The following is a 27587-nucleotide window of genomic DNA, read 5'->3' as shown; positions in this document are numbered from 1 at the left end:
TCACACAATAGTCAAGAGCTCCCCTAAAGCGTCAGATGTATTGCCCGGTGACAAACCGTTCCACACAGACATCCTCAGCGACGTACGAACTACAGACACGCACACAATAGCCCATTGTTTTGTTTTGGGGTGGGGAGGTGAGAGGCAAGATGGTAAGTTTGAAAATAAATTGTCCTAAGGCATGAGATTTGTTCAAATGTGTTAACACTCCATATTCGTGAGCAACTTTATCCAATGAATAACTGAGCTGTACAGAACTGAAAAGTACTGTTAACTTAGCTGAGCACAGCCATAGCTCTGCACCAGAGGAAGAAAATTAATCGGCTAGAGTTCCAGCTTCATGATTACCCAGCAAGAATGGGCATATGAATACGTGAGTGTTCAGCAATCATGGAATCTAGGTCAGCTGTGATGTGCTTCCAGTCAACACTCAAAGGCTCGTAACAGTAAGGAACACTTGGACCAAGTGCCGAATGCTCCCAGAATTCATAAAGCCATTGCCCTGACAAAGTTAATGGATTTGATAGAGAATTCACAAAGTTTTACAACTTGCATATAAATATTTAACTATTCAGCACTACATTAACGATGGCAAAACATTACTATTAGGTCATGAAACCAATTAAGTGACAATGGGTGCACAGCTGTGACTTCCAGTTCACTGTACCAAACAAGTATATAACCAAATTTGCAGAAAATTGGCTTCACTTTTTTGAAAAGTGATTAAACTAACCTCCGCACCCAGAGTGACTTGAGGAAAAAAGGTTGGTAGCTCCTAAAAGCGGTGATTTTTGTGCCCAAGTCCTGGAGTGGGACTTCAACCCAGAACCTTCTGACTCAGGCAAGAGTGCTACCACCCGAGCCAAAACTGATGCTCATTCAGTCTGACCAGCTATCACTCAGGTGAGCAGGTACTGGCATCCTTTGTACTCCTAAAATGATAATCCAGTTATTTGAAATCAAGATAATTACTGGCTATAAATGGCAGAGATTTCAAACCCAATGATCAGCAGCAAGAAACGGAGGATACCAATGCATGCTAAACTTAATGGTAGTTGAATGGAAATAGAAACAGGCGTAGTGTTTGATTGCAGGGTGGCGGGGGGTGGGAAGGAGAAAGCAACAGCATTGAGGTGATAATGGTGGTGCTGTAATACCAAGCTTTTTGATCCACCACTCCACAGAAAGTTTAAAAAAAAACTACTGAAGATGAAGCATGGCTCTATAAGCCATTTCAAAATTATATGGACAAGTACCATTACTAATAGGTACATGAGTTTTTTTCACAAGACTTCTGAATTTTTGAAGTTGTGCATCAAAAGAAAAATTTAGTACAATACATAAGTACAAAACCAAACATGCATTAAATTCCTAGTGTAGGAAACAATGGGTAAGTTTTGCACTGCTTAGAATACAAGTGAAGCCAGTATGGTCAAAGACACCTTCACTCATACTGACTGCCTTCATGGCCCAATGTGGGAAAAACATTAAACACAAGGTGTTCAAGAAAGATAGGAAAGGAGAAAAAAAAACGGAGGGGTGGCAGCACTGATCAAGGACAGCACTGCAGTGCTGGAGAAAGAGAATGTCGCAGAGGATTCAAGGACAGAATCTATTTGGCTAGAGCAAAGGAACAAGAAAGGCTCATTGTCTATGGGCCATGGGAAGGATATAGAGGAACAAAGCTGCAAGGAAATTAGAGGTGCAAAAATAATAGGGTAGTTATAATGGGGGACTTTAATTACCCAAAAAGACTGGGATAGTAGTAGTGCAAGGGATAGTAAGGGGCAAGAGTTCAGAGTGTGTTCAGCAAAATTTTCTACAGCAGTATGTTGCTCACTTGAGAAAGGAGGTACTGTTAGACCTGGTTCTTGGGAATGAGTCAGGCCAAGTGGATCAAGTGTCAGTAGGAGAACATTTAGGGGACAGTGATCATTGCATCATAAAAGATTTAGACTGACTTATGGAAAAAGACAAAGAACAATCCAGAGTAAGATTAACTGGGGGAAGCCAACTTCCATGGGGTGAGAACTGATCTGGGATGAATAAATTGGAGCCAAACGGTTGACAGGAAAAACAGTAGCTGAACAATCAGCGACCTTTAAAGAGGTGCAGTCAAGGTATATTCCCTCAAAAAGGAAAAGGTAGGGAAAACAAAGCTAGAGCTCCCTAGATGACAAAAAAAAATAGGAATTAAGAAAAAGTGTGCTCATGACAGATGCAAGGTGGAAAATACTATACTATTGCGAACCAAGCTGAACATAGAAGGTTCAGAGGCGAAGTGAAAAAGCAAAGAAAGACTATGAAAGAGACTGGCAGCCAACATAAAAAAGGAATCCCAAAGTCTTCTAGATGCATATAAAAATAGTTAAAAAAAAGTGGGGCTGATTAGGGACCAAAAAGGGGATTTACACATGGAAGCAGAGGGCTTGGCTGAGGTTATTAAATGAATATTTTGCATCTGTCTTTACAGAGGAAGATGCAGCAACCCAGGTGAAAGGGAGATAACTCAGACACTAAAAGGGTTTAAAACTGATTAAGTGTTGTTGTTGATGTAGGCTGTCGGTGCTTAAAATGGATCAAGCACCAGGACCGGATGAGATGCATCCAAGGATACTGAGGGAAGTGTGGGGAAATTGCACAGGCACTGGCCATAATTTTTCAGTCTTCTAGACTCAGGGATGGTGCCAGAGGACTGGCAAATTGCAAACGTACACCCTTTTTTGAACAAGGGTGCAAAAGATAAGCCAAACTACAGACCAGTTTAACTTCAATGGTGGGGAAAATTCTATAAAGAATAATTTGGGACAAAATTAAGTCACATGGACAAATGTAGGTTAAAGAAATCCATGCTGGCTTTAAGGGAAAAATCATTTTAACTTGGAGTTTTATTTGAAGAGTTAAGAGGGTTGATGAGGGCAATGTTGTTGATGTGGTGTACATAGACTTTCAAAAGGCATTTGATACAGTACCACACAGACTTGTCAGCAAAGTTATAGCTCATGGAATAAAAGGGACAGTAGCAACATGGATACGGAATTGGCCAAGTGACAGGAAACAAAAATAATTAATTAATATTCCGGGGGATAAATGTTGGGACCCTTGCTTTTCCTGACATATTAGTGACCTTGACATACAGGACACAATTTTAACATTTGCAGATGATACAAAACTTGGAAGTATTGTGAACTGCGAGGAGGATAGTGCAGAACTTCAAAAAAGGACAGACAAACTGGTGGAATGCGCAGACAGGTGGAAGATGAAATTCAATGCAGAAAAATGAGATTCATTTTGATAGGAAGATCATGGAGAGAGAATATAAAATAAAAGGAAAAATTCTAAAGGAGGTGCAGGAGCAGAGTGACCTGGGTATATATACACGCATAAGTCATTGAAGGTGGCAGGACAGTTGAGAGAGCAGTTAATAAAGGATACAATATCCTGGGCTTTATTAATAGGGGCAGAGAGTACAAGAGCAAGGTAGTTGTGTTGAACTTGTACAGAACACTGGTTCGGCCTCAGCTGGAGTATTGCGGCCAGTTCTGGGCGCTGCACTTTAGGAAGGATGCGAAGGCATTGGAGACAGTGCAGAAAAGATTCATGAGAATGGTTCCAGGATGAGGAACTTCAGTTATGAAGGTAGAACGGAGATGGTTAGACGGTTTTCCTTGGAGAAAAGGCAAAGATTTGATATAAGTATTCAAAAACAGAGGGGTCTGGACAGAGTAGATCGGGACAAGACGTTCCCATACGTGAAAGGATTGAGAATGAGAGGGCACAGATTTAAATTAATTAGGTAAAAGCAGCAAAAGCAATCTCAAAGTCTTCTATACGCATATAAATAGTAAATGGAGGAGCTGGGCTGATTAAGGACCAAAAAGGGGATTTGAGCATGGAAGCAGAGGGCATAGTGGAGATATTAAATGAATACTTTACATCTGTCTTTACCAAGGAAGATGACACAACCTAGACAATGGTGAAAGAGGAAAAAACTTTTTCATGTGAGTGGTGAAGGTCTAGAATGCAGTGCCCGAGAGAGTGTGTCGTGGAGGCAGGTTCAATTGAAGCATTCAAAAGGGATTTGGATAGTTATCTGAAAAGGAAGAATGTGCAGGGTTACAGGGAGAAGGCAAGGGAATGACACTAAGTGAGTTGCTCATTTCGGAGAGCCGGTGCAGACACAATGGGCCGAATGGCCTCTTTCTGTGCTGTAACAATTCTGAGATTACAGGTGGTGAGGGAAAACATAATTAAGTGCCTGCAAACACAAGGATCTTCACCAGGAGTGATCTGTGCCATTGAAGGGAACAAAGTACAAAACCCAGAGATTCGGTTAAGCTGTGAGAAAATGCAAAACCAAGACACTGTAGCTTTCATGCATTCTTTAAAGTATTAAACCTATGAAACCAGCCATTGAGAGCTGAGTAAATTTAGAGATCACAAAAAGAAATGGGTATTTAAGCATAAATTTTCCTGGTGCAACAGTAACTCAGCTATACCCACTTGGAGGATGAGAAACCATTCTTGTATTGCACCAGACAACCCAGTAGATGCTTATTTTGATGACAACCTATACATTATGTTGCTTTAGTGATCAACAGTAGGACCTAGAAAGCTTACTGATTCAGCATGCTCTGCTCCAGCGTGTACACAACTGATGAGTGGAAATCCTTACTTAGCATGCCCAAAGGAGGCCAAACTAAGACTGAAAAAGCCTGGGATAGAGAACCACTTAAGCAATAAGGAAATATTTCAAGTTCTGATCACCGCCTCGCACTAATATTTGTGGTTACATGGCTGAGGAATAGCCAGTTATGGAAACTGAATAGACTGTTAGACCATTAGGACAAGTGATTTGCTGGGGCACGATGGCTTGCAAATCTCTAAACTAATTGCAAGTTAGTTTTCTATTCAAGTACCACAAATTACATATGAATTAGGAGAAGTAGGCCTTTCGGCCCCTCAAGCCTGCTCCACCATTCAATATCATGGTTGATCTGTTTGTGTCTCAAGTTCCACACTCCCATCTAACCCTGATAACCTTTGATTCCCTTGCCCAAGAATCTATCCACCTCCGCCTTTAAAATATTCAATGACCCTGCCTCCACCACCTTCTGAGCAGAGAGTTCCAAAGTCGCACAACCCTCAAAACATTTCTCATCTCTGTCCTAAAAGGGTGACCCCTAATTTTAAAGCAATGCCCCTAGTTCTGGACTCACCCACAAGAGGAAAAATCCTTTCCACATCCACCTTGTCAAGACCATTTAGGATCTTATGCACTTCAAATCAAGTCTCACGTCAATCTTCTAAACTCCAGTGCAAATAAACCCAGTCTGTCCAACTTTGCCTCATTTCTCAGATAGGCAGAAAAGTGGCAAATGGAATTCAACCCAGAGAAGTATGACGTGATGCATCTGGGGAGGTCAAACAAGGCAAAGGAATACACGATTAATGGGAAAATACCGAGAAGTGTATCAGAGAGTGGTGAAACTGTGGAATTCTCTACTGCAGAAGGCAGTGGAGGCCAAGTCATTAAATACATTCAAGAAAGAGATAGATATATTTCTTAATGCCAAAGGGATCAAGAGATATGGGGACAAAGTGGAAACAGGGTACTGAATTAGACGATCAGCCATGATTTTTTGGAAGGCAGAGCAGGCCCCAATAGCCGAATGGCCTACTCCTGCTCCTATTTACTATGTTTTATTTTTAAAAGTGAGGGACCTTGGAGTGAATGTGTACAGATCCCTGAAGATAGGACTGGTCTATAAGGTGGTTAAGGAGGCATATGGAATCTTTCCTTTATGAGCTCAGGTATAGAATACAAGAGCAGGGAGGTTATGCTGGAACTGCATAACTCATTGGTTAGGCCACAACTTGAGTACTGTGCGCAGTTCTGGTCAGAGAGGGCAAGGAGAAGATTTAAGAGGATGTTGCCAGGACTGGAAAAATGCAGCTATGAGGAAAGATTGGATAGGCTGGGGTTGTTCTCCTTGGAACATGGAAGGCTGAGGGGAGATCTGATTTAATGTACAAACTTTTGAGGGGCCTGGATAGAGTGGAGGTGACGGGCCTATTCACCTTAGAGAGGTCAGTGACTAGGGGGCATAGATTTAAAGTGATTGGTAGAAAAATTAGAGGAGGAAAAGGTTTTTCACTCAGAGGGTGGTGGGGGTCTGGAACTCGCTGCCTGAAAAAGGATAGTTGAGGCAGAAACCTTCAACTTATTCAAAAGGAGTCTGCATATGCACCTCAATTGCAATCTGCAAGGCTATGGACCAAATGCTGGAAGGTGGGATTAGAATGGGTGGATCGTTTTTCAGCCAGTGCAGACGCGATGGGCCAAGTGGCCTCTTTCTGTGCCTTAAACTTTCTATGATTTTATTTTATGATTCTAAGACAATCCGTTCATTCCAGTTATCAATCTAGTAAACCTCCTCTGAACCGCCTCCAACACATTCACATCCTTCCTTAAATAAGGAGACACAAACTGCACACAGTATTCGAGATGTGATCTCACCAATGCCCTGTATAACTGAAGCATAACACCCTTGCTTTTATTTTCATTTTCTCTCGTAATAAAGGATAGCATTCCATTAGCTTTCCTTATGACTTGCTGTACCTGCATACTAATTTTCTGTGACTCATGCACTGGAACACCTTGATCCCTCTGCACCTCGCAATTCTGCAGTCGTTTCTCGTTTAGGTAATACTCTGCTTTTTTATTCTTCTTGCCAAAGTGAACAACTTCACATGTTTCCATATTATACTCCATTTACCAGATTTTTTCCCACTCAACCTCATGTCCTCGTCACAACGTACCTTCCTATTTTTAATCTCATCTGCAAATTTAGCTACCAAGCCATCACTCCCCTCATCCAAGTCATTGATATAAGTTGTAAAACATTGAAGCCCCAGTTCAGGAGGCATGAAAGAGGCCAGCCTGAGCATATCCAAGTGATAAATCACCTACACGAATCAGATGAGATAAAAGGTCAATGCTGCCATAGATATAAATGGCTTTTTAACAGTTAGCTTAACATTTTTGATCAGCTCCCTAGATTTGTTAAATCTATATTCAGTCTTGCAAAGTTTAATCAGACCACTATTCACTTCTGCAGCCTTACAAACAGTAATTTATATTGCAAAACACACGAGGAACAAACCCCCTTGTTAGGTTTAAACCAGACTTAGCCCAGTGTCACGGAACCATATTTAATTTCTCCTCTGATTAAAAAACAGTGTGCCTTTAAGACAGGGAGAGAGAAGCTTTTGGATTTCTGAGGCAGTGTGCCAGCTGCACTTGGTTACCTAGAAGACAGCGGGAGAGAGAGGTCACATGGTATGTTGCGATTTGACTGTAAAACTGGCAAAAACCAGTCTACACCAGTTAGTTTTTGAGACTCTCTAGCAAGGCGTGCTACTGAATAAAAAGCCGTCTATTCTCAGCAGAAATTCTACAAGGAGCTACAGCAGTGTTAATTGCCCAAGGAGGAAAAAAAAGCTTTTTTTTTAATAAAAAAAAGAGACCATTTGTATTGCTGAAGATAGCAAAACTCCTTTTCTTTACTTCCTGGCTTGGAAGTATTTGCTTCAAGATTGAATCTTTACTTTGAATTCCAGCAAACAGTTAAGTTTCAACTGAGAGACTTATTAAAATTAAAGTTGACCTATTGCTGTGTGCATCGTTGAAAGAACTGGTTGATGCCTGCTACAGCCGAAGTGTTTTGAATGCCTATCTACTGAAGAGAGTATTTCCTCAAATTCACATGGAGACTTCGAGTAGCATTTGATTATTTTCATTAGAATACCTCAGCCATCAGGAATGCAACTCAAAGACTTACTTATTTATCTATGCTTAACAGCTAATTTTTAAAAACACTTTTAAAACAGGTTAACTACCATTATTTTTGAATGTGTGCGCAGGTATGGAGGAGTTAGGTTTATCTTAAGTGTTTAAGATTTAGTTTTCTTTTTAAAGTTAATTTGTTGTCTAAAGATACCTGGTTTGGTCTGTTTTATTCCAGGGGTTACTAGTGTGTTTAATTTGGCTGTTTTCCAATTGGGTGGGAAAACTTTAATGTGCTGCAATTAGTGGAGCGATGGGACTGAATTGACGGTGCATTGCTCCTGCCTCAGTCTTAACACCAGTAACCACATAAATGATAATTAAGGTGTTAGCAGTGGCTCAGTTGGTAGCATTCACCTCCGATTCAGAAGGTTGTAGGTCCCAGTCCCACTCCAGGACTTGAGCACAAAAATCTAGGCCGACTCTCCAGGGCAGTATTGAGGGAATGCTGCACTGTTCAGAGGGTGTCAACCTTTCAGATGAGATATTAAAACAGGAGACCCCGTCTGCACTCAGTTGGACATAAAAGATCCTGTGGCACTATTTCAAAGGGAAGCGGGGAGTTCTCCTGGTGTCATGTTGATATTTATCCCTCAAGCAACATGTCAGGCAACCCCCCCACCCACCTGCCACAACTGAAACACACATTATTTCGCCACATGAACATTATAATGTAAAAATTGCAAGTTCCTGACTGGAAAGACATTTGCATAGTAACAGAGTGTTGAAACAATGGGGGCCCAGTAGGTGCTTCCCCAATACACAAAAGTGGTCAGACCAGTTTTAGTAATATGACTAACTGGCTGTTGCAGAGGTCTGAACTGAGTTTTACATTGAAGAAAACAGTATTTGAGATCAGGAAGGTCCTGGCTTCAGAAGACCTCTCCTCTCCTGCCTGCTCATCTCTCAGGGAATTGAAACCATTGAAGACATGTAAACTCAAAAATCTCCTACATGAACAAGGCATACTAAGAATACTGGGCCCCAACAAAATGCAAGACCATATCTTCAATCAAGGACTACAGCGAGCTCAAGAAACAAGATATTGCCTCAAACTGCTGTACTTATCGTTTCTTCTGCTCGTTTCTGTCCCTACTTACATGTGTGTATTGCGTGTACATGCTAGCGTGGACACTAACCGCATTAGAGTTTAAGTTTCAGGTTTAATAAATGTCATCTTTCTTTTTTAAACCACAGAAAGCCGGTTTGTGCTCATTTCTTTGCCTTATAATTGGAAAGTTATGAACAAGGATTCACAAAGGTGGAGCTCAAAACACTGTTTAAAATTAAACCCTGTTACAATAAGACCAAGTGAAGATAGTAACAGACTCCTAGACACCTTTTGCACCTGGTCGGAAGAAACAGAATTGACCCAATGATATTTGTAGGAGCTTGCTGTGTGCAAATTGGCTGCTGCGTTTCCTACATCAGCAATTATAATTCAAAAAAGTACATTGTCTGTAAAGTGCTTTGAGACATTCATTGGTTGTGAAAGTCACTATATAAACGTAACTTTTTATTTATTTCTGCAAGGAGACCTGAAATTTGAAAATAGCCAATTCTCTGGCTTAGTCTTATGCTGATAAACAAGTCTTCCCATTCTCAAATGCTGGAAACACTCAGGTCAGGCTACCTGAAAGGGGGGGGCGCGGGGGAAGGTAGGGGAAAGGAGGATCTTATGGTCTCTGACCCGAAATATTAACTTGCTCTCTCTGTAGATGCTGCCTGACCTGTTCAGTATTTCCAGCATTTTCTACTTTTATTTCCAACTTCTGCAGCATTTTGCTTCATCCCAATCTGATTAGTTTCTCAAAAGGAGGTTAAACAAAGTTGAAATTCTTCCATTCACCCAAGTGCACTGCTGTAGCAGAACATAATGAGCAAAAGGGCAGCACAGATGCACCAATGCATGGCTGTTAAACGATACCTGCTAATGTGGGATAAAAATCAAGATCTTTAACCTTCATTTACCTCAATGAACCCACATTAAACCAAGTTCAATCTAAAACATTGTATGGAAAGTTGCATTCATATTATCTAAACCCATTAAATGGCCTCTTCCTGTGCTGCAAACTTTCTACGATTCACAATGGATTAGTTTATGAAAGTGCAAGGAGTAAAGAAATTAATCAGTCCCATTATTTGAAAAGAGAAACCAATTCTTTGCAGCTGTTTTTAAACAAATAAATGCAGATGCAACAGAATAATGGTTACAGGAATGTTAATAGACATAGGGAAAGATTTCTACATCAAGTTTCTGCTCTTAGGTCATGTTATAGTACCAAAACAAAGGCCAGGTGCCTCCCCAAGAGAACTAGCTGAGCCCAAAATTAAATGAGATTTCTAAGAGTTTCAACCAAAAGTGGAAGATCTAAACTGAAGGCAACCTGGGAACAAGTCACTTGCCATGTATTGGTTAGCAGGGGACTCAGTCTCAAATGGGAAAGAGAGAGAAGGGAAGCAAGGGGATTTTCTCAATATTTAAAAAAAAAATCAGATGGTTAGATAGAACTGCATTCAACTTTGACATTTTTCCTGTCCAGTATTTGGTTAAATGCCAATGGTGACAAGTAAAACTGGTTGAGTAGTTTTGAGCTAAATTATCTATGAAAATTTAGCTATTTGAAGACTTGTGGATCTCATTGCTAAATATGAATTCAGCTTCCATAAACAAGCAACTGTTTTTTGAACAATGCCAAGTACTTGCTTAAACAATTATCTTCCTTTCATGGATTATTTCTTTGATACTTTAACAGAAAGGCTTTAATTATTGCCCCTCTGCATTCAGTCTAGAGTCATACGACTGCCCATTTGTTAAACACTCACTTTGATCGCCATTTTTCAGAATTAATTTTTCCTCTGAGAATAGTTCCATTATCTGTCTTTTTCCTTTTAATTTGTCATTATTTCTTCCAAGCCCTCAGTTTCAGCTGAGTTTGCATCCCTCCTCACCTTTTTCTTGCTGTCACTGGCTAGAGTACTGTATAATTTAGTTCCTGAAATTTTGTTTTTAAAAACTTGCCACCCTTGGGAAGACACTAAAATATGGCCCTGTTTTCTTATTCAGATGGATGAAGATTCTACAATACTATAGGAAGACCAGATGGTTCTCCTGAACATTGCTCCCACACACAGATTATTTGCTCATTCATCCCATTTCCTTTTTACAGCTGCTGCTCCCGCAGAACGGCTACCCGTGAGCCTGCATACTAATTACTTATTTAAAACATTTTGCCACACTATAGAAGAAATGAGCATTATAAAATTTAGCTTTAGGGATCTTCAAGCAATTTCCATTAAAACATTTAATGTCAAATAACAACCCCTCAGCCATTCCTCTGCCTCCCACCACCACCACCCCAACTATTTCTGGTCTCACAAAGGTAGCCAGACTTCTGCCTGACTTGCAAGTTGAATGATACAGAAAGTTAGTGTGGCAACTAGATTTAGATAATTTGGCAACAACATTTTTGGTCAGATTTTTCTTCCCTTCTGGGAAGTATCCAACTTCTATGGTCAGCCACTGAATATGTTCAAGGCTAAGAGATGATTTTTGGGCACTAGGAGAATCAAGGGATAGGAGTTGAGGTCAAGGATCAGCCATGATTGAATGGCACGGCAAGTTTGTGGGTCTTATGGCCTACCCATCCCTATTTCTTATATACTTTACTAAATTCAGCAGTAGTGACAACTGAGATAAGCAACTCAGCAGAATGCACATTCTAATAATTTAACTGGTCAAATTTAATAACTTGTATTTGTAGAGTGCCTTTCTCAGAGGACATCCCAAAGCATTTTACAGCCAAAAACACTTGGCTACCAGAGAAAGTTAAAATATACAAACGTTACCAACACATCTAGGCAACTATGATGCCCATAATGTGAAAACTGTAATTTCTAATTTGATTCCTGAAAAACAGCCAATGGTTTATATTTAAATTCACAATGGAAAAACCATGGGAAAGCAGTTTATATTTTAGTACTAAAATAATTTCTACTAACCAGAATAGATTCTAGGGACCTATTCACTTTACCAGAGTTGGGTGATTTAAACATGGTCAATTGAAAATACATCCCAGTTTAGGAGGAGATGCAGGTCTTCTCTCCACGAGTGACACCCTTTAAAATGAACCCTTTGGTGATTTAAGTGACTAAACTGGACAGACCACCTGGCATCAACTTAGACATCGGAAACGACAACAGCACAAAATCACCGGGCAAAGCCCTCCTTACTAACATCTGGAGGCTTGTGCCAAAATTGGGGGAGCTCTCCCACAGACTAGTCAAGCAACAGCCTGATATAGTCATACTCACAATCATACCTTACAGCCAAAGCCCCAGACACCACCATTACCATCCCTGGGTATGTCCTGTTCCAACGGCAGGACAAACCCAGCACAGGCAGTGGCATAGTGGTATACAGACAGGAGGGAGTTGCCCTGGGAGTACTCAGCATTGACACTTGACCCCATTAACTCTCATGGCATTAGGTCAAACATGGGCAAGGAAACCTACTGATACGGTGGACTGTAAAAGCTTCTTCAGTTATACGAAAAGGTAAAGATCAGCTAGGACAAATATGGGCCCATTACAGATGGAGACAGGAGAATTTATAGTGGTAAACAGGGAAATGGTGAGAAACTAATCAATTAATTACTTATTTGTGTCACAGGAGATACAGAAAATCTCCCAGAAATACTAGGCAACCAAGGGACTTGTGAAACTGAGGAACTCAAAGAAATTAGTAAAGAGATAATACTTGAAAAGTTAACTGGATTGAAGGTTGATAAATCCCCTGGACCAGATGAGCTACATCCCACAGTGGATGCATTCGTGGTTATCTTTCAAAATTCTATTAGATTCTGGAAAAGTTCCTGCAGACTGGAAAGTAGCAAATGTAACCCCACTATTTCCAGGTTTTTGGTGGGGGGGGGGGCGGGGGGTGCGGTGAGAATAGAGAACTACAGACCTGTTAGTTTGACAGTAGTAGGGAAAATGTTAGAATCTATCAAAGGATGTGATAACTGGACAGTTAGAAAACAATGGTAAAATTGGGTAGAGTCAACATAGATTTATGAAAGGAAAATCATGTTTGACAAACCTGTTTATTTATTTAGAGATACAGCACTGAAACAGGCCCTTCGGCCCACCGAGTCTGTGCCGACCAATACCCATTTATACTAATCCTACATTCATCCCATATTCCCTACTACATCCCCACCATTCTCCTACCACCTACCTACACCAGGGGCAATTCACAATGGCCAATTTACCCATCAACCTGCAAGTCTTTGGCTGTGGGAGGAAACCGAAGCACCCGGCGGAAACCCACGCGGTCACAGGGAGAACTTGAAAACTCCGCACAGGCAGTACCTAGAACTGAACTCGGGTCGCTGGAGCTGTGAGGCTGCGGTGCTAACCACTGCGCCGCCCTGTTGTGGAGTTTTTTTGAGGATGTTACTTGTAGCATAGATAAAGAACCACCAGTGGATGTGGTGTATTTGGATTTTCAGAAGGCTTTTGATAAGGTCCCACGCAGGAGGTTAGTAAACAAAATTAGAGTACATGGGATTGGGGGTAATCTACTAGTATGGATTGAGAACTAGTTAACCAACAGGAAACAGTAGGAATAAATGGGTCATTCTCAGGATGGCAGGCTGTTACTGGTGGGGTACTGCAAGGATCAGTGCTTGGGCCACAGCTGTTTACAATCTATATAAATGATTTGGGTGTGGCGGCCAAATGTAATATTTCCAAATTTGCTGATGACACAAAACTAGGTGGGAATCTAAGTTGGGAGAAGGATGCAAGGAGGCTTCAAGGGAACTTTGACATAGTAAGCAAATGTGCAAGGATGTAGCAGATGGAATATGATGTGAAGTGTGAAGTTAGCCATTTTGGTAGAAAAAACAAAGACAGAATATTTCTTAAATTGTGAGAAGTTGGGAAGTGATGTCCAAAAGGAACCTGGGTGTCCTTGTCCATGAATCACTAAAAGGTAGCATACAGTCGCAATAATCAATAAAGGAAGGCAAATGGTATGTGGGCCTTCATCGCAAGGGGGTTTGAGTACAGGAGTAAAGATGTCTTGCTGCAACTGTATAGAGCCTTGGTGAGACCATACCTGGAGTATTGTGTACAATTTTGGTCTCTTTATCCAAGGAAGAATATACTTGCCATAGAGGGAGTGCAACAGAGGTTCACCAGACTAAGCCCTGGGATGGCAGGATTGTTTTGAGGAGAATTTGAGGAAACTGGGCCTGTATTCTCTAGAGTCTCAAAGAAGGGTGGCACAGTGGCGCAGTGGTTAGCACCGCAGCCTCACAGCTCCAGGGACCCGGGTTCGATTCTGGGTACTGCCTGTGCGGAGTTTGCAAGTTCTCCCTGTGTCTGCGTGGGTTTTCGCCGGGTGCTCCGGTTTCCTCCCACATCCAAAAGACTTGCAGGTGATAGGTAAATTGGCCGTTGTAAATTGCCCCTAGTGTAGGTAGGTGGTAGGGAATATGGGATTACTGTAGGGTTAGTATAAATGGGTGGTTGTTGGTCGGCATAGACTCGGTGGGCCGAAGGGCCTGTTTCAGTGCTGTATCTCTAACAAAAAAAAAAGAGTTGATCTCATTGAAACTTACAAAATTATTACAGGGCCTGACAGGGTGGATATAGATAGGATGTTTCCCCTGGCTAGTGAGTCTAGAACCAGGGAACATATTCTCAGAATAAGGGGAAGGCCATTTAAGACGGAGATGAGGAACTTCATTCAGAAGCTGGTGAATCTTTGAAATTCTCTGCCTATGAGGGCTGTGGAAGCTCAATCATTAAGCATGTTCAAAACAGAAAAAAATATGATTTCTGGAGACCGATGAAATCAAGGGATATGGGGATAGCGTGGGAAAGCAGCATTAAAGGTAGATCAGCCATGATATAATTGAATGGCTGAATGGCCTACTCCTGTTCCAAGACGACCACCTACTGTCCTCTCAGCTGATAAAATCAGTACTCCACGTTGAACACCACTTGGAGGAAGCATGGAGGGTGGCACGATCACAGAAAATACTCTGGGAGGAAGACTTCAATGTTTATCAAGAGTGGCTCAGTAGCACCACTCCTGACTAAGCTGGCTGTGTCTCCCAAGCTGGGCCTGCAGATGAGGGAACCAAGAGGGAAAAACCTACTATACCTTGTCCTGAACAATTTACTCGCTGCAGATGCATCTGTCCATGGCAGTACTGGTAGGAGTGACCACCACACAGTCCTCGTGAACACAAAGTCCCATCTTCAGAGCATACCCTCTATTGTGGTGTGGGGTACTACCACCATGCTAAATGGGATAGATTCGGAACAGATCTAGCAGCTCAAAACTGGGCATCAGCAGAATTGTATCCAACCACAATCTAACCTCATGGCCCAGCATATCCCTCCGTCTACCATCACCATCAAGTCAAGGGATCAACCCTGGTTCAATGAAAAGTGCAGAAGGGCATGCCAGGAGCAGCACTAGGCATACCTAAAAATGAGGTGTTAACCTGGTGAAATACAACACAGGATTACTTGCATGCAATAGACAGAGCTAAGCGATCCCACAACCCAACAGATCAGATCAAAGCTCTGCAGTCCTGCCACATCCAGTGGAGAGTGGTGGTGGACAACTAACAGGTGGCTCCACAAACATCCCCACCCTCAAATGATGAGCAGCCCAGCACAGCATTGCAAAAAAGGATGAAGCATTTGCAACCATCTTCAGCCAGAAGTGCTAAGTGGATGATTAATCTCCGCCTCAGGTCCCCAGCATCACAGATGCTAACCTTCAGCCAATTCACTCCATGTGATAAAGAAATGGCTGAAGGCACTAGATACTGCAAAAGCTATGTGCCCTGACAACATTCTGGCAACAGTACTGAAGACTTGTGTTCCAGAACTAGCTGTGCCCCTAGCCAAGCTGTTCCAGTACAGCTACAACACTGACATCTACCCGACAATATGGAAAATTGCCCAGTTATGTCCTGTCCACAAAAAGTAGGAAAACCCCAATCTGGCCAATCCCCAACCCATCAGTCTCCTCTCAATCAGCAAAGTGACTGAAGGCATCAACAGCACTATCAAGCAGCACTTGCTTAGCAATAACCTACTTACCGATGCTCAGTTTGGGTTCCGTAGGGCCACTCTGCTTCTGACCTCTTTACAGCCTTGATCCAAAGATGGACAAAAGAGCTGAACTCAAGAGGTGATGCGAGAGTGACTGCCTTGGATATCAAGGCAGCATTTGACAGAGTATGGCATCAAACAGCCCTGGCAAAACTGAAGTCAATGGTGGTGGTGGGGGGGGGGGGTGGAGAGAAAAATAGGGGAGAAGAGAAAACTCGCCACTGGTTGGAGTCATACCTAGCACAAAAAAGGTTGTTGGAGGCCAATCATCTCATTCCCAGGATATTGCTGCAGGAGATCCTTAGGGTAATGTCCTAGGCATAACCATGTTTGACTGCTTCAATGACCTTCCCTCAATCATAAGATTAGAAGTGGGGATGGTCACTGATAATTGCTAAGTGTTCAGTACCATTCGCAACTCCTCAGATACTGAAGCAGTCTGCATCCATATGCAGTGAGACCTGGACAACATTTAGGCTTGGGCTGATAAGTGGCAAGCAACATTTGTGCCACAAAAGTGCCAGGCAATGACCATCTCCAACAAGAGAGAATCTAACCATCCCCCATGATATTCAACAGTATTACCAAATTACTGCATATCCCAACATCGTGGGGGTTACCATTGACCAGAAACTGAACTGGACCAGCCACAAATACTGTGGCTACGAGCAGATCAGAAACTGAGAATTCGGAGGCGACTAACTCACCTCCAGATTCCCCAAAGCCTGTCAAGCATCTACTAGGCATAAGTCAGAAGTGTGACAGAATACTCTCCACTTGCCTGGATGAGTACAGCTCCAACGACACTCAAGAAGCTCACCATCCAGGACAAAGCAGCCCACTTGACCAGTACCCCATCCTAAACATTCACTCCCTCCACCATCGATGCAGTGGCAGCAGTGTGAACCACCAAAATGTATTGCAGAAACCCAAGGCTCCTTCAACAGCACCTTCCAAACCAATGATCTCTACCAGCTAGAAGGACAAGAGCAGCACACGCATGGGACTACCACCTGCAAGTTCCCCTCCAAGCCATTCGCCATCCTGACGAACTATAAATTGCCATTCCTTCACTGTCACTGGATCAAAATCCTGGAACTCTTTCCCACAGCACTGTGGATGTACCTGCACCAGATGGACTGCAGCAGTTCAAGACAGCGACTCATCACCACCTTCTCAAGGGCAATTAGGGATGGGCAACAAATGCTAGCTTTGCCAGTGATGCCTACATCCCATGAAAGAATTACACTTGAAACTCACCCAGAGGTTGGAAATTTGGGCAGGTCTTGTACACGATTTGGTGATCATACACACCCAAATCACAATAGGCATCTTTGCCTAGGAAGAGGAACCTAGAGTTGGGAAATTATGCAACCAAGACCTTCACAACAAAAACAAAAATTGTAATTTGTCACAGCCAAAGCCATCAATCTAATCAAAAACTCATGTAAAGACCTCAAAATGTAAGACAAGATAATACAATAGCAATTCTCAGAGCAAGCTTCCAACTGTATATTTAGTTTTCAAAATATGCACATCAGTAATATACATTTTTAAATTGTAGAGAGCCATGGTTATTAGGGAAACTTACTTTGAAACAGAAAAATAAGAGTTTACCTTCTACAGGTGAAGTTTTCAACCTTGCACAAAGTTCTTTGACATCCCCATAATCCACTTCTAATTTATGTACAGCATCACTAGATCGCAGTTCCATAAGATCACGTAGCTCCATAAGCGTGCAGCCAAATTCCCCTTCATGGTGATCTATTGCTTTCCTTGGAAGGTACTTCACTGTATTATTCATGTCATCCATGTTTGAAAAATCTTAATGTAAAATCTTTTCAGGTGGCAAAAGAAACTTTGCAATAATCCTGCCAGATTACAGACTCCAGGAAGTGTAATTCCTCCAGAAACAGTTGATCAGTAAAGGAAGTACATATCAACCAATGTGATTACTTAAAAATCCCAGTATTTGACCAATGACTGATTTCCATGTTCACTTTTTCTGCAATCCTTTGTTTCAAGAACTCTGCAAAAGAAAGTTTTGCATTTAGTTAACTTGTACACAAACAGAAGCTTGATTTTAACCTGTACATTCAGTATAAATTTCTCCATTTAACCAAGCACAAAAATCAGTGACACCACAGATGTTATAATGGAATCATTAATGATGCAGTCAATACCAAACCCCCCTCTATGAATCACTACAGAACAAACTGGAATTTTCAAATTTTTAAAAATATTCCTACTATTAAAGAGTCTAGCATGGGGATCCAGGTTTCCCTGATTAGTGAGTACATTATACTCAGAAACTGGTTTTTAAGTTCCAGCTCCAACATAGTGTTACGGCCACGTGGTGAGGGATGTGGGTGGTTCCCGCTGTTGAACTTCCACTTGACTACAGCAAGTGTTTTTGGTATAAAAGCAAAATACTGCGGATGCTGGAAATCTGAAACAAAAACAAGAAATGCTGGATTCACTCAGCAGGTCTGGCAGCATCTGTGGAAAGAGAAGCAGAGTTAACGTTTCGGGTCAGTGACCCTTCTTCGGAACTCGTTTTATTTTTCAAACAGACTGATGTTTTTTTTTTATAAAAAAATGATTTGAGCAATAGGCCTTATCCCAAAATTGTCTGACTGACACACAGTAAAAAGAACAGTGGTTTTAGTGAGGTAGGGTTTCAGGGTTCACAATAAACTTTAATTTTCTGAGGTCAGTTTCTCTTTAGTTACAGGCCTGGAGTATTTGTAGATTTCTGTTGGTTGAAAGTTCAGTTTGCATTGGGGGGGGGGGGGGGGGGGGAAAAAATCACTTCCAGTTCTCTGCTGCAACATTTGAAATGTAGAATTCACAGCAGGGTGCCTTCTTTTCGACTTCCTGGATTTTCTCCCAGCTGGGCAAGCTTTGGTGATGCTTTTTCCCAGGGTCAGTCTCGCTCTCTATAAGAGCTACCTTTTAAGCTAAAAAAAAGTCTTATCGCTTCTATTGGGAGACAGATATTCCTCCCTCTTCTAACCTGAGAAATGAGCCAGGGTGCAGCTACTTCACACCTTCTGTGTTTCAGAAGAACCCATTCAGTTCAAAAATGTCTCTTGATGGGTTCAGGATGGGTTTAAAATGGACACCTCAAAAGTTTTTCCTCATATTGCTTTAAGGTTCTTTGGCAAAAAAAACAATCTGTCCCCTCTGGTTCTCGACTGACAATATGAACAGTTTCTCTATCTGGACTCCTCATAATACTAAATCCCTCTATTAAACCTCAAACGCCTCTTCCCCAAGGACAGCAGCCACAGTTTCTCTCATCTATCCATGTAACTGCCCATAGAATCATATAAAGTTTGCAGTACAGAGAGAGGCCACTTGGCCCATCGTGTCTGCGTTGGTCGAAAAAAAAAAGCCATCCATCCTAATCCCATGTTCCATCATTTGGTCCGTAGCCCTGCAGGTGCATATGCAGGCACCTTTTAAACGAGATGAGGTTTTCTGTCTCTACCACCCTTTCAAGCAGCGAGTTCCAGACTCCCATCCCCCTCTGGGTGAAAACACTTATCTCCCCTCTACTCTTTCTACAAATCACTCTAAATGTATGCCCGCTAGGTCACTGATCTCCCTGCTAAACAGGCCCTTCCCATCCACTCTATCCAGGCCCCTCACAATTTTGTACATGTCAATCAAATCTCCCCTCAGCCTTCTCTGTTCCAAAGAGAACAACCCCAGCCTATCCAATCTTTCTTCATAGCTGCAATTTTCCAGTCCTGGCAAAATCCTCATCTCCTTGGTACCCTCTCTAGTGCAATTTCATCCTTTCTGTAATGAGATGACCAGAACTACACAGTCTTCAAGTTATGGCCTAAACAATGAGTTATACAGTTCCAGCATAACCTACCTTATATTCTATACCACAGTTAATAAATGAAAGGATCCCCTATGCCATCTTATTGACCTGTCCCGCTACATTCAGAGATCGGTGGGCATTCACTCCAAGGACCCTCATTTCCTCTACACCCCTCTATTTTCCCATTTATTGTGTGTTCCTTTGCCTTGTTTGACCTCCCCAAACGCATCATCTCATACTTCTGTGCTAAATTCCACTAGCCACTTTTCCGCCCACTTGAGCAGTCCACAGCTATCCTCCAGTGTAAATTTAAACCAAAAGTTTAAGGACATATATGATAAAAAGTAAACATTCACTAAAGTTCCCATTAGAAGGCTTTTACAGCAGAAACAAATTGCTGGCTTATTTGTATAGGCTGTTACTTATCTAGGATAACCCATCTGTAAAAAGGGCAAAGCTGGAGAAAATACAAAACAGCTAGTGAACTTTTTTTCTGCACTACAGGCTCAAACAGCCATCTCAGCAGGAATTTGAGATCTGGCCTGATTAGTTTATGTCAGAAGAGGTACACGATATAGATCAATTGAAGTGTGTAGTTACTCAGCACCTTTGCAGAGGATGGGGAAAGCACTGGCAGCTTAGACCCTTGCAACAACCAGATCAATTTAAAGTTTGGAATTGATGTTACTCTTCAGTTAGATGGTCTTCCAAGGAAACACTTTTGGTAATGTACAGCATTCAAGTCATCTGGACATTCTCTTTTAAGATTTTTCTTATGCAGTTGAGTGGCCAGGAAGGACTAGGGAAAGTGAGCAGCAAAACAGAAACTTATCACATATAGATTTGCCAAGAAGTGAACATTCTGGTCCTTCTCCAAGAACATTAATACTCATCAGGTACCATACACTCAGAACACACTTTATGCATCATGTCTAACCAATTTGATTTAATTTTTCGAGGAGGTGACTAGGTGCATAGATGAGGGTAAAAGCAGTTGATATAGTCTACATGGACTTCAGTAAGGCTTTTGATTAAGGTCCTGCATGGAGATTTATCATGAAGGCAAGAGCCCATGGGATCCAGGGCAATTTGGTAAATTGGATCCAAAATTGGCTTAGTGGCAGGAGGCACTGGGTGATGGTTGAGGGTTGTTTTTGCGATTGGAAGCCTGACCAGTGGTGTACCGCAGGGATCGGTGCTGGGGCCCTTACTGTTTGTAGTGTACATTAATGATTTAGATGAGAATATAGGAGGTATGATCAGTAAGTTTGCAGATGACACAAAAATTAGTGTTGTAAATAGTGAGGAGGAAAGCCTTAGATTACAGGACAATACAGATGGGCTGGTAAGATAGGCGGAGCAGTGCCATTGGAATTTAATACTGAGATGTGTGAGGTGATGCATTTTGGGAGGACTAACAAGGCAAGGGAATATACAATGCGTGGTAGGACCCCAGGAAGTAAAAAAGGTCAGAGGGATCTTGATGTACTTGTCCATAGATCACTGAAGGCAACAGCACAGGTTGATAAAAGGTGGTTAGGAAGGCATATGGGATACTTGCCTTTATTAGCCAAGGCATAGAATATAAGAGCAGGGAGGTTATGATGGAGCTGTACAAAACTCTAGCTAGGCCACAGCTGGAGTACTGTGTACAGTTCTGGTTGCCACTCCATAGGAAGGATGTGATTGCACTGGAGAGGGTGCAGAGGAGATTCACCAGGATGTTGCCTGGGCTGGAGCATTTCAGCTATGAAGAGAGACTGGATAGGCTAGGGATATTTTCCTTAGGACAGAGAAGGCAGAGGGGGGACCTGATTGAGATAGACAAAAATTATGAGGGGCATAGATAGGGTAGATAGGAAGAAACTGTTTCCCTTAATGGAGGTGTCAATAACCAGGGGGCATAGATTTAAGGTAAAGGGCAGGAGGTTTAGAAAGGATTTCAGAAAAAAAGATTTTTTACCTAGAGGGTGGTCAGAATCTGGAACACACTGTCTGAAGGGGTGGAGGCAGGAAGCCTAACATTTAAGTAGTATTTAGATGAGCACTTGAAACACCATAGCATACAAGGCTAAGGGCCAAGTGCTGGAAAATGGGATTAGGATAGGCTTGATGGCCAGCATGGACACTGCAGGCCAAAGGGCCTGTTTCTGTGCTGTATAACTATGACTCTGACTCCAATCACTCTAATGCTGTCTGCCCTTGATGGAGTGCTGTCAGGGCATGTAAAGTCTAGCAGACCATAATTGCTTTTTGTGAGCCAGAGTTCCAACCATGTGTTGACAAGTACCGCAATGCATGCATTTGGCCAAAAAAGGAATTTTAAAGCAGCAAATGGATACCTCAATTTTGCCCACCACGGAGCTGGTCTACCAAAGCACATTTAACTAAATTAGCTTAAACACTGGGCATTCAAACTACCATTTTTTTTTTTAAAGAATAAAGAGAGCACTCTTATTTAAGTACTCAAACAAGGAGAGAGGGGAGAGGGGAGAGGGGAGAGGGGAGAGGGGAGAGGGGAGAGGGGAGAGGGGAGAGGGGAGAGGGGAGAGGGGAGAGGGGAGAGGGGAGAGGGGAGAGGGGAGAGGGGAGAGGGGAGAGGGGAGAGGGGAGAGGGGAGAGGGGAGAGGGGAGAGGGGAGAGGGGAGAGGGGAGAGGGGAGAGGGGAGAGGGGAGAGGGGAGAGGGGAGAGGGGAGAGGGGGGGAGAGGGGAGAGGGGGGGAGAGGGGAGAGGGGGGGAGAGGGGAGAGGGGGGGAGAGGGGAGAGGGGGGGAGAGGGGAGAGGGGGGGAGAGGGGAGAGGAGAGGAGAGGAGAGAGGGGAGAGGAGAGAGGAGAGAGGGGAGGGGAGAGAGGAGAGGGGAGAGAGGAGAGAGGGGAGAGGAGAGAGGGGAGGGGAGAGAGGGGAGGGGAGAGAGGGGAGGGGAGAGAGGGGAGGGGAGAGAGGGGAGGGGAGAGAGGGGAGGGGAGAGAGGGGAGGGGAGAGAGGGGAGGGGAGAGAGGGGAGGGGAGAGAGGGGAGGGGAGAGAGGGGAGGGGAGAGAGGGGAGGGGAGAGAGGGGAGGGGAGAGAGGGGAGGGGAGAGAGGGGAGAGGGGAGAGAGGGGAGAGGGGAGAGGAGAGGGGAGAGGAGAGGGGAGAGGAGAGGGGAGAGGAGAGGGGAGAGGAGAGGGGAGAGGAGAGGGGAGAGGAGAGGGGAGAGGAGAGGGGAGAGGAGAGGGGAGAGGAGAGGGGAGAGGAGAGGGGAGAGGAGAGGGGAGAGGAGAGGGGAGAGGAGAGGGGAGAGGAGAGGGGAGAGGAGAGGGGAGAGGAGAGGGGAGAGGAGAGGGGAGAGGAGAGGGGAGAGGAGAGGGGAGAGGAGAGGGGAGAGGAGAGGGGAGAGGAGAGGGGAGAGGAGAGGGGAGAGGAGAGGGGAGAGGAGAGGGGAGAGGAGAGGGGAGAGGAGAGGGGAGAGAGGGGAGGGGAGAGAGGGGAGGGGAGAGAGGGGAGGGGAGAGAGGGGAGGGGAGAGAGGGGAGAGGGGAGAGGAGAGGGGAGAGAGGGGAGAGGGGAGAGGAGAGGGGAGAGGAGAGGGGAGAGGAGAGGGGAGAGGAGAGGGGAGAGGAGAGGGGAGAGGAGAGGGGAGAGGAGAGGGGAGAGGAGAGGGGAGAGGAGAGGGGAGAGGAGAGGGGAGAGGAGAGGGGAGAGGAGAGGGGAGAGGAGAGGGGAGAGGAGAGGGGAGAGGAGAGGGGAGAGGAGAGGGGAGAGGAGAGGGGAGAGGAGAGGGGAGAGGAGAGGGGAGAGGAGAGGGGAGAGGAGAGGGGAGAGGAGAGGGGAGAGGAGAGGGGAGAGGAGAGGGGAGAGGAGAGGGGAGAGGAGAGGGGAGAGGAGAGGGGAGAGGAGAGGGGAGAGGAGAGGGGAGAGGAGAGGGGAGAGGAGAGGGGAGAGGGGAGAGGAGAGGGGAGAGGAGAGGGGAGAGGAGAGGGGAGAGGGGAGGGGAGAGGGGAGAGGGGAGAGGAGAGGGGAGAGGGGAGAGGGGAGAGGGGAGAGGAGAGGGGAGAGGGGAGAGGAGAGGGGAGAGGAGAGGGGAGAGGAGAGGGGAGAGGAGAGGGGAGAGGAGAGGGGAGAGGAGAGGGGAGAGGAGAGGGGAGAGGAGAGGGGAGAGGAGAGGGGAGAGGAGAGGGGAGAGGAGAGGGGAGAGGAGAGGGGAGAGGAGAGGGGAGAGGAGAGGGGAGAGGAGAGAGGAGAGGAGAGAGGAGAGGGGAGAGGAGAGGGGAGAGGAGAGGAGAGGAGAGAGGAGAGAGGAGAGGAGAGAGGAGAGGGGAGAGGAGGGGAGGGGAGAGGGAAGAGGAGGGGAGGGGAGAGGGGAAGAGGAGGGGAGGGGAGGGGGGAGGAGAGTCGAGCACAACTTGTATTGATTAGGGGTTCAACCTAGATGCAGTCGCTTCTGTAGGTTCCTCTGACACAGCAAGTCCAATGTAGGATTTTTGAAGGGTTAGCTGTAGGGAATACTGTTCAAATCAGACATCAAAACTCATTATACAACCCCTTCAAAAACAGTTAAAATTCTGCAACCAGTGAACATGTTTTGATGTCTGCCTCTAGCTTATGAAATGCATATGCTACAGAGATCAATCAATCTATGTTTTCCACGTTAATATACATCCAGCTTGCTCAAGATTGGAGACTTCGGAGGTACTTTTTTTTTAAAAAGTGGATAGAGTCATTCTGTTGTGCAGCTATCAGCATTTTATAAATAAAAGCAAAATACTGCAGATGCTGGAAATCTGAAACAAAAACAAGAAATGCTGGAATCACTCAGCAGGTCTGGCAGCATCTGTGGAAAGAGAAGCAGAGTTAACGTTTCGGGTCAGTGACCCTTCTTCGGAACCTTGAGTGGAGAATAAACCAGAGGGACATATTGAAAATATGTGCTGCATTTAACACCAGAATTTCAGATGAACATTTCAAGTTCTTTAACTTCCAGCCAGTCTCAAATACTGGACAAAATGCAATGTTCCCAAGTTTTTAAAAAGTTTTGCGTTATGAAGAGGCTTGTGAACCCATCTTTCCTTCCAGCCACATTTTCCTCATGCGATGTCCAAGACATTGAAGATTTTCCAACTTTTCAGGTACACTCCTGCCTTGATATACTCCCAGAAACCTGCCTACACGCTTATTCCCCATGAAACAGCAACTCAACACTGGATAAACTAGTCAGTCCTGTTGAACTGTCAAGAATAAAAATTAGTCTACAAACATTACAGTATATAAAAACTTTCTGAAGCTTGATCAGGTAGCTGCATTAACTGCTTCAAGGAAGTTAAAATATGGTTGCAAAACAATATACTTAAGCCGCTTGATAAAAGTATGCTGCTTTTTTTGGGTCACCTCTTGCACTGGTGTCAAAGAATGGATTAAGGCACCCAAATCATAGCAGAGAGAGAGAGAGAGAGAGAGAGAGAGAGAGCTTTAATTTACATCTGGAACAGGTTATACTTGACCCAAGATTGCCTGATGCTGGTACTGAATACCAGAAATATAAAACTCCTGAGCCATTGACATACCACACATGACAAGAATAAACCAGAAGTTCTCAAAGATTTTTCAGAATGTCACAAATCCATTTCACTCAATTAACCCTCAAGATTAATTCACATAAGTGCCAATGTAAAAAGGCCCACTTCTTCCCAGCTCATAATAAAAGGAAATGGGATAGAAGCCTGATAAGATTAGTTAGTACCTGGAGAGCCAAGTTGAGAGGATTAGTTTCTGTTCATGGATTATATAAAAAAAGTGAAATGCTATCTGGTCAGCAGTAGCAAACCACAGCTTTGTATAAATCATAAGTGATAGCTACTACAGACAGAAATAAAAATTATAGATGTTTGAATGTTGAATCTGTTGTTCACAAAGCATACAATGAGTGAAAGAATGTTGCAGTTTTCAGAACGGCAATGCTGTTTTTATGCCCTTCTCTAAACCTGAAATGATACACATGGTGACGTCACATGATGTGACCGATGCATTATTAAAACAGGCTCTGGCAGAGGCTTATGGAAGGTGTCACACACTATTTTAGACTTGACTGCTGTTACAATACATGTTCTAGTACTGGTTTGAAAATGTTTGAAGTTGACGCTAATTATGTCAACAGGAAACTGGTGCACCATCCTTAGAAAAGGTCAAAGGTGATAGACGAGCTGGAAGATTAGTTGCACTAACACATATGTTCGATGCAAAGATTATTCTGCTGTGGAGGGAGAAGGAAAGGCCAGTGCCACTATGCTCAACAAATGTAACCCTACTGCCCTGAAAGGAACACTGAATGGAGAACGCTTGAGCATTAACATTCAATAATGGAAGTACAGTCAAATATATAATTCACTAGCATCGCTTTGATTACATGGCTGGAGTGTTATTTATATTTATCCTTCACTCACAAGGTTCAAGTACAAACACTGTATCTCAATGCAAGGTAACACATGTTACACTTTGTTGGTACTATGTATCAACACTGAACAAGTGATTCAGCAAGAATTCCAAGCATGTTGCAATTAGAAGCCTGGAGTTCTCATGCATGTTAAGATTGAATGCAAGGTTGAGTCATGCAATCTAGATACTTAGACAATGGAAACTGCAAACTTTGTCAACGCAGTGTACTAAAGTAGAAACTATAGAAAAAGTGGAAATTTATTGAAATACTTGTACTATTCTTCTACATAGGATTTGACCTTTACCTGCATATTTCACTACTATTACAGGAAATGGTTCACTAAATGCTCTCAGGAAAGCCTCTTGGTTAATCTAATTAGTCAATCCAAGGCCTGATGAAGCCATTGCCCATTAAGTTATATAAACAAGTGCAGTTCAGTACTGAATTTTAATAACTACCCATTAAGACTAAATGGGAAAAAGAGATGGCAGCAAAGCTACAGCACACAGCTTGACCAGTTGTCCCAAGATGGAATTTGTGAATTGCTTGGAATGACCAAATGTGCCACAAAGTGGTAACTATGCATGTCTACCACCCTAACCTGAACACATGAACAGTCATCCTTAGACTAGCAAAAAGAGTGCTGCTTTTTCTGTAAAATTGTTAAAATTGAAAAGCCAACCACAAAAGTGATCTGCTTCACTGGCAGGTCAGGATCAAACCAAAAGTGGGATGCTTTGCTGCATTGGCAGAAATATTCTGTTTTAAAATCAATTTTCTGATTGTCAATATAAAATAGTTATAAAATTAAATATTTCCAGTGAGCAAATCTATTTTTCACTGTACTAAAAGTCCTAGAATTATATACACAATTAAGAAGCTTGACAGTGAAAAGATGAAAAATGTATAAGATCATTGTTTGCATGAAAGATTTTAAAGCAAATGGAGATTTACTCAAATGCATTAAAATCTGGACTGATACTCTCAGATGGAATTACAGGTCTTAAATAATTGATGTACTCAAATTGTTTAGATTTTGCTGTTGCAGTTTGACTAAGTCACCTGAACCCAGATATTAGGTTGCATCTAAAAGTTTCATTTACATATATACTCCGAAGTATGAAAACAAACTCAAGTGGCTTGGTGATACAAAGACCACAAAATGGTGTTAACTTGCTTTATGACACAGTACTGGGTCAGGGCGGCACAGTGGCGCAGTGGTTAGCAACGCAGCCTCACAGTTCCAGCAACCCGGGTTCAATTCTGGGTACTGCCTGTGTGGAGTTTGCAAGTTCTCCCTCTGTCTGCGTGGGTTTCCTCCCACAAGCCAAAAGACTTGCAGATTGGTAGG

General features: G+C 43.3%; 1 protein-coding gene across 6 annotated transcripts in view; it reads right to left on the bottom strand.

Moving 5' to 3' along the window:
- The window catches only part of LOC137379451 (plasma membrane calcium-transporting ATPase 1-like), a 124641-nt gene that overhangs the window by 70837 nt on the left and 26217 nt on the right, over window positions 1–27587 (bottom strand). For all 6 annotated transcript variants that reach the window (XM_068050284.1, XM_068050287.1, XM_068050282.1 and 3 more), the window contains exon 2: window positions 17609–18020. In XM_068050284.1, the coding sequence (XP_067906385.1) occupies window positions 17609–17804 (196 nt within the window). In that variant the 5' untranslated portion in view covers window positions 17805–18020. The remainder of the gene's footprint in view (window positions 1–17608; window positions 18021–27587) is intronic.

This window comes from Heterodontus francisci, chromosome 18, assembly GCF_036365525.1.
Source record: "Heterodontus francisci isolate sHetFra1 chromosome 18, sHetFra1.hap1, whole genome shotgun sequence".
Taxonomy (NCBI): Eukaryota; Metazoa; Chordata; class Chondrichthyes; order Heterodontiformes; family Heterodontidae; genus Heterodontus; species Heterodontus francisci.
This window is presented reverse-complemented; position numbering and strand designations above follow the sequence as displayed.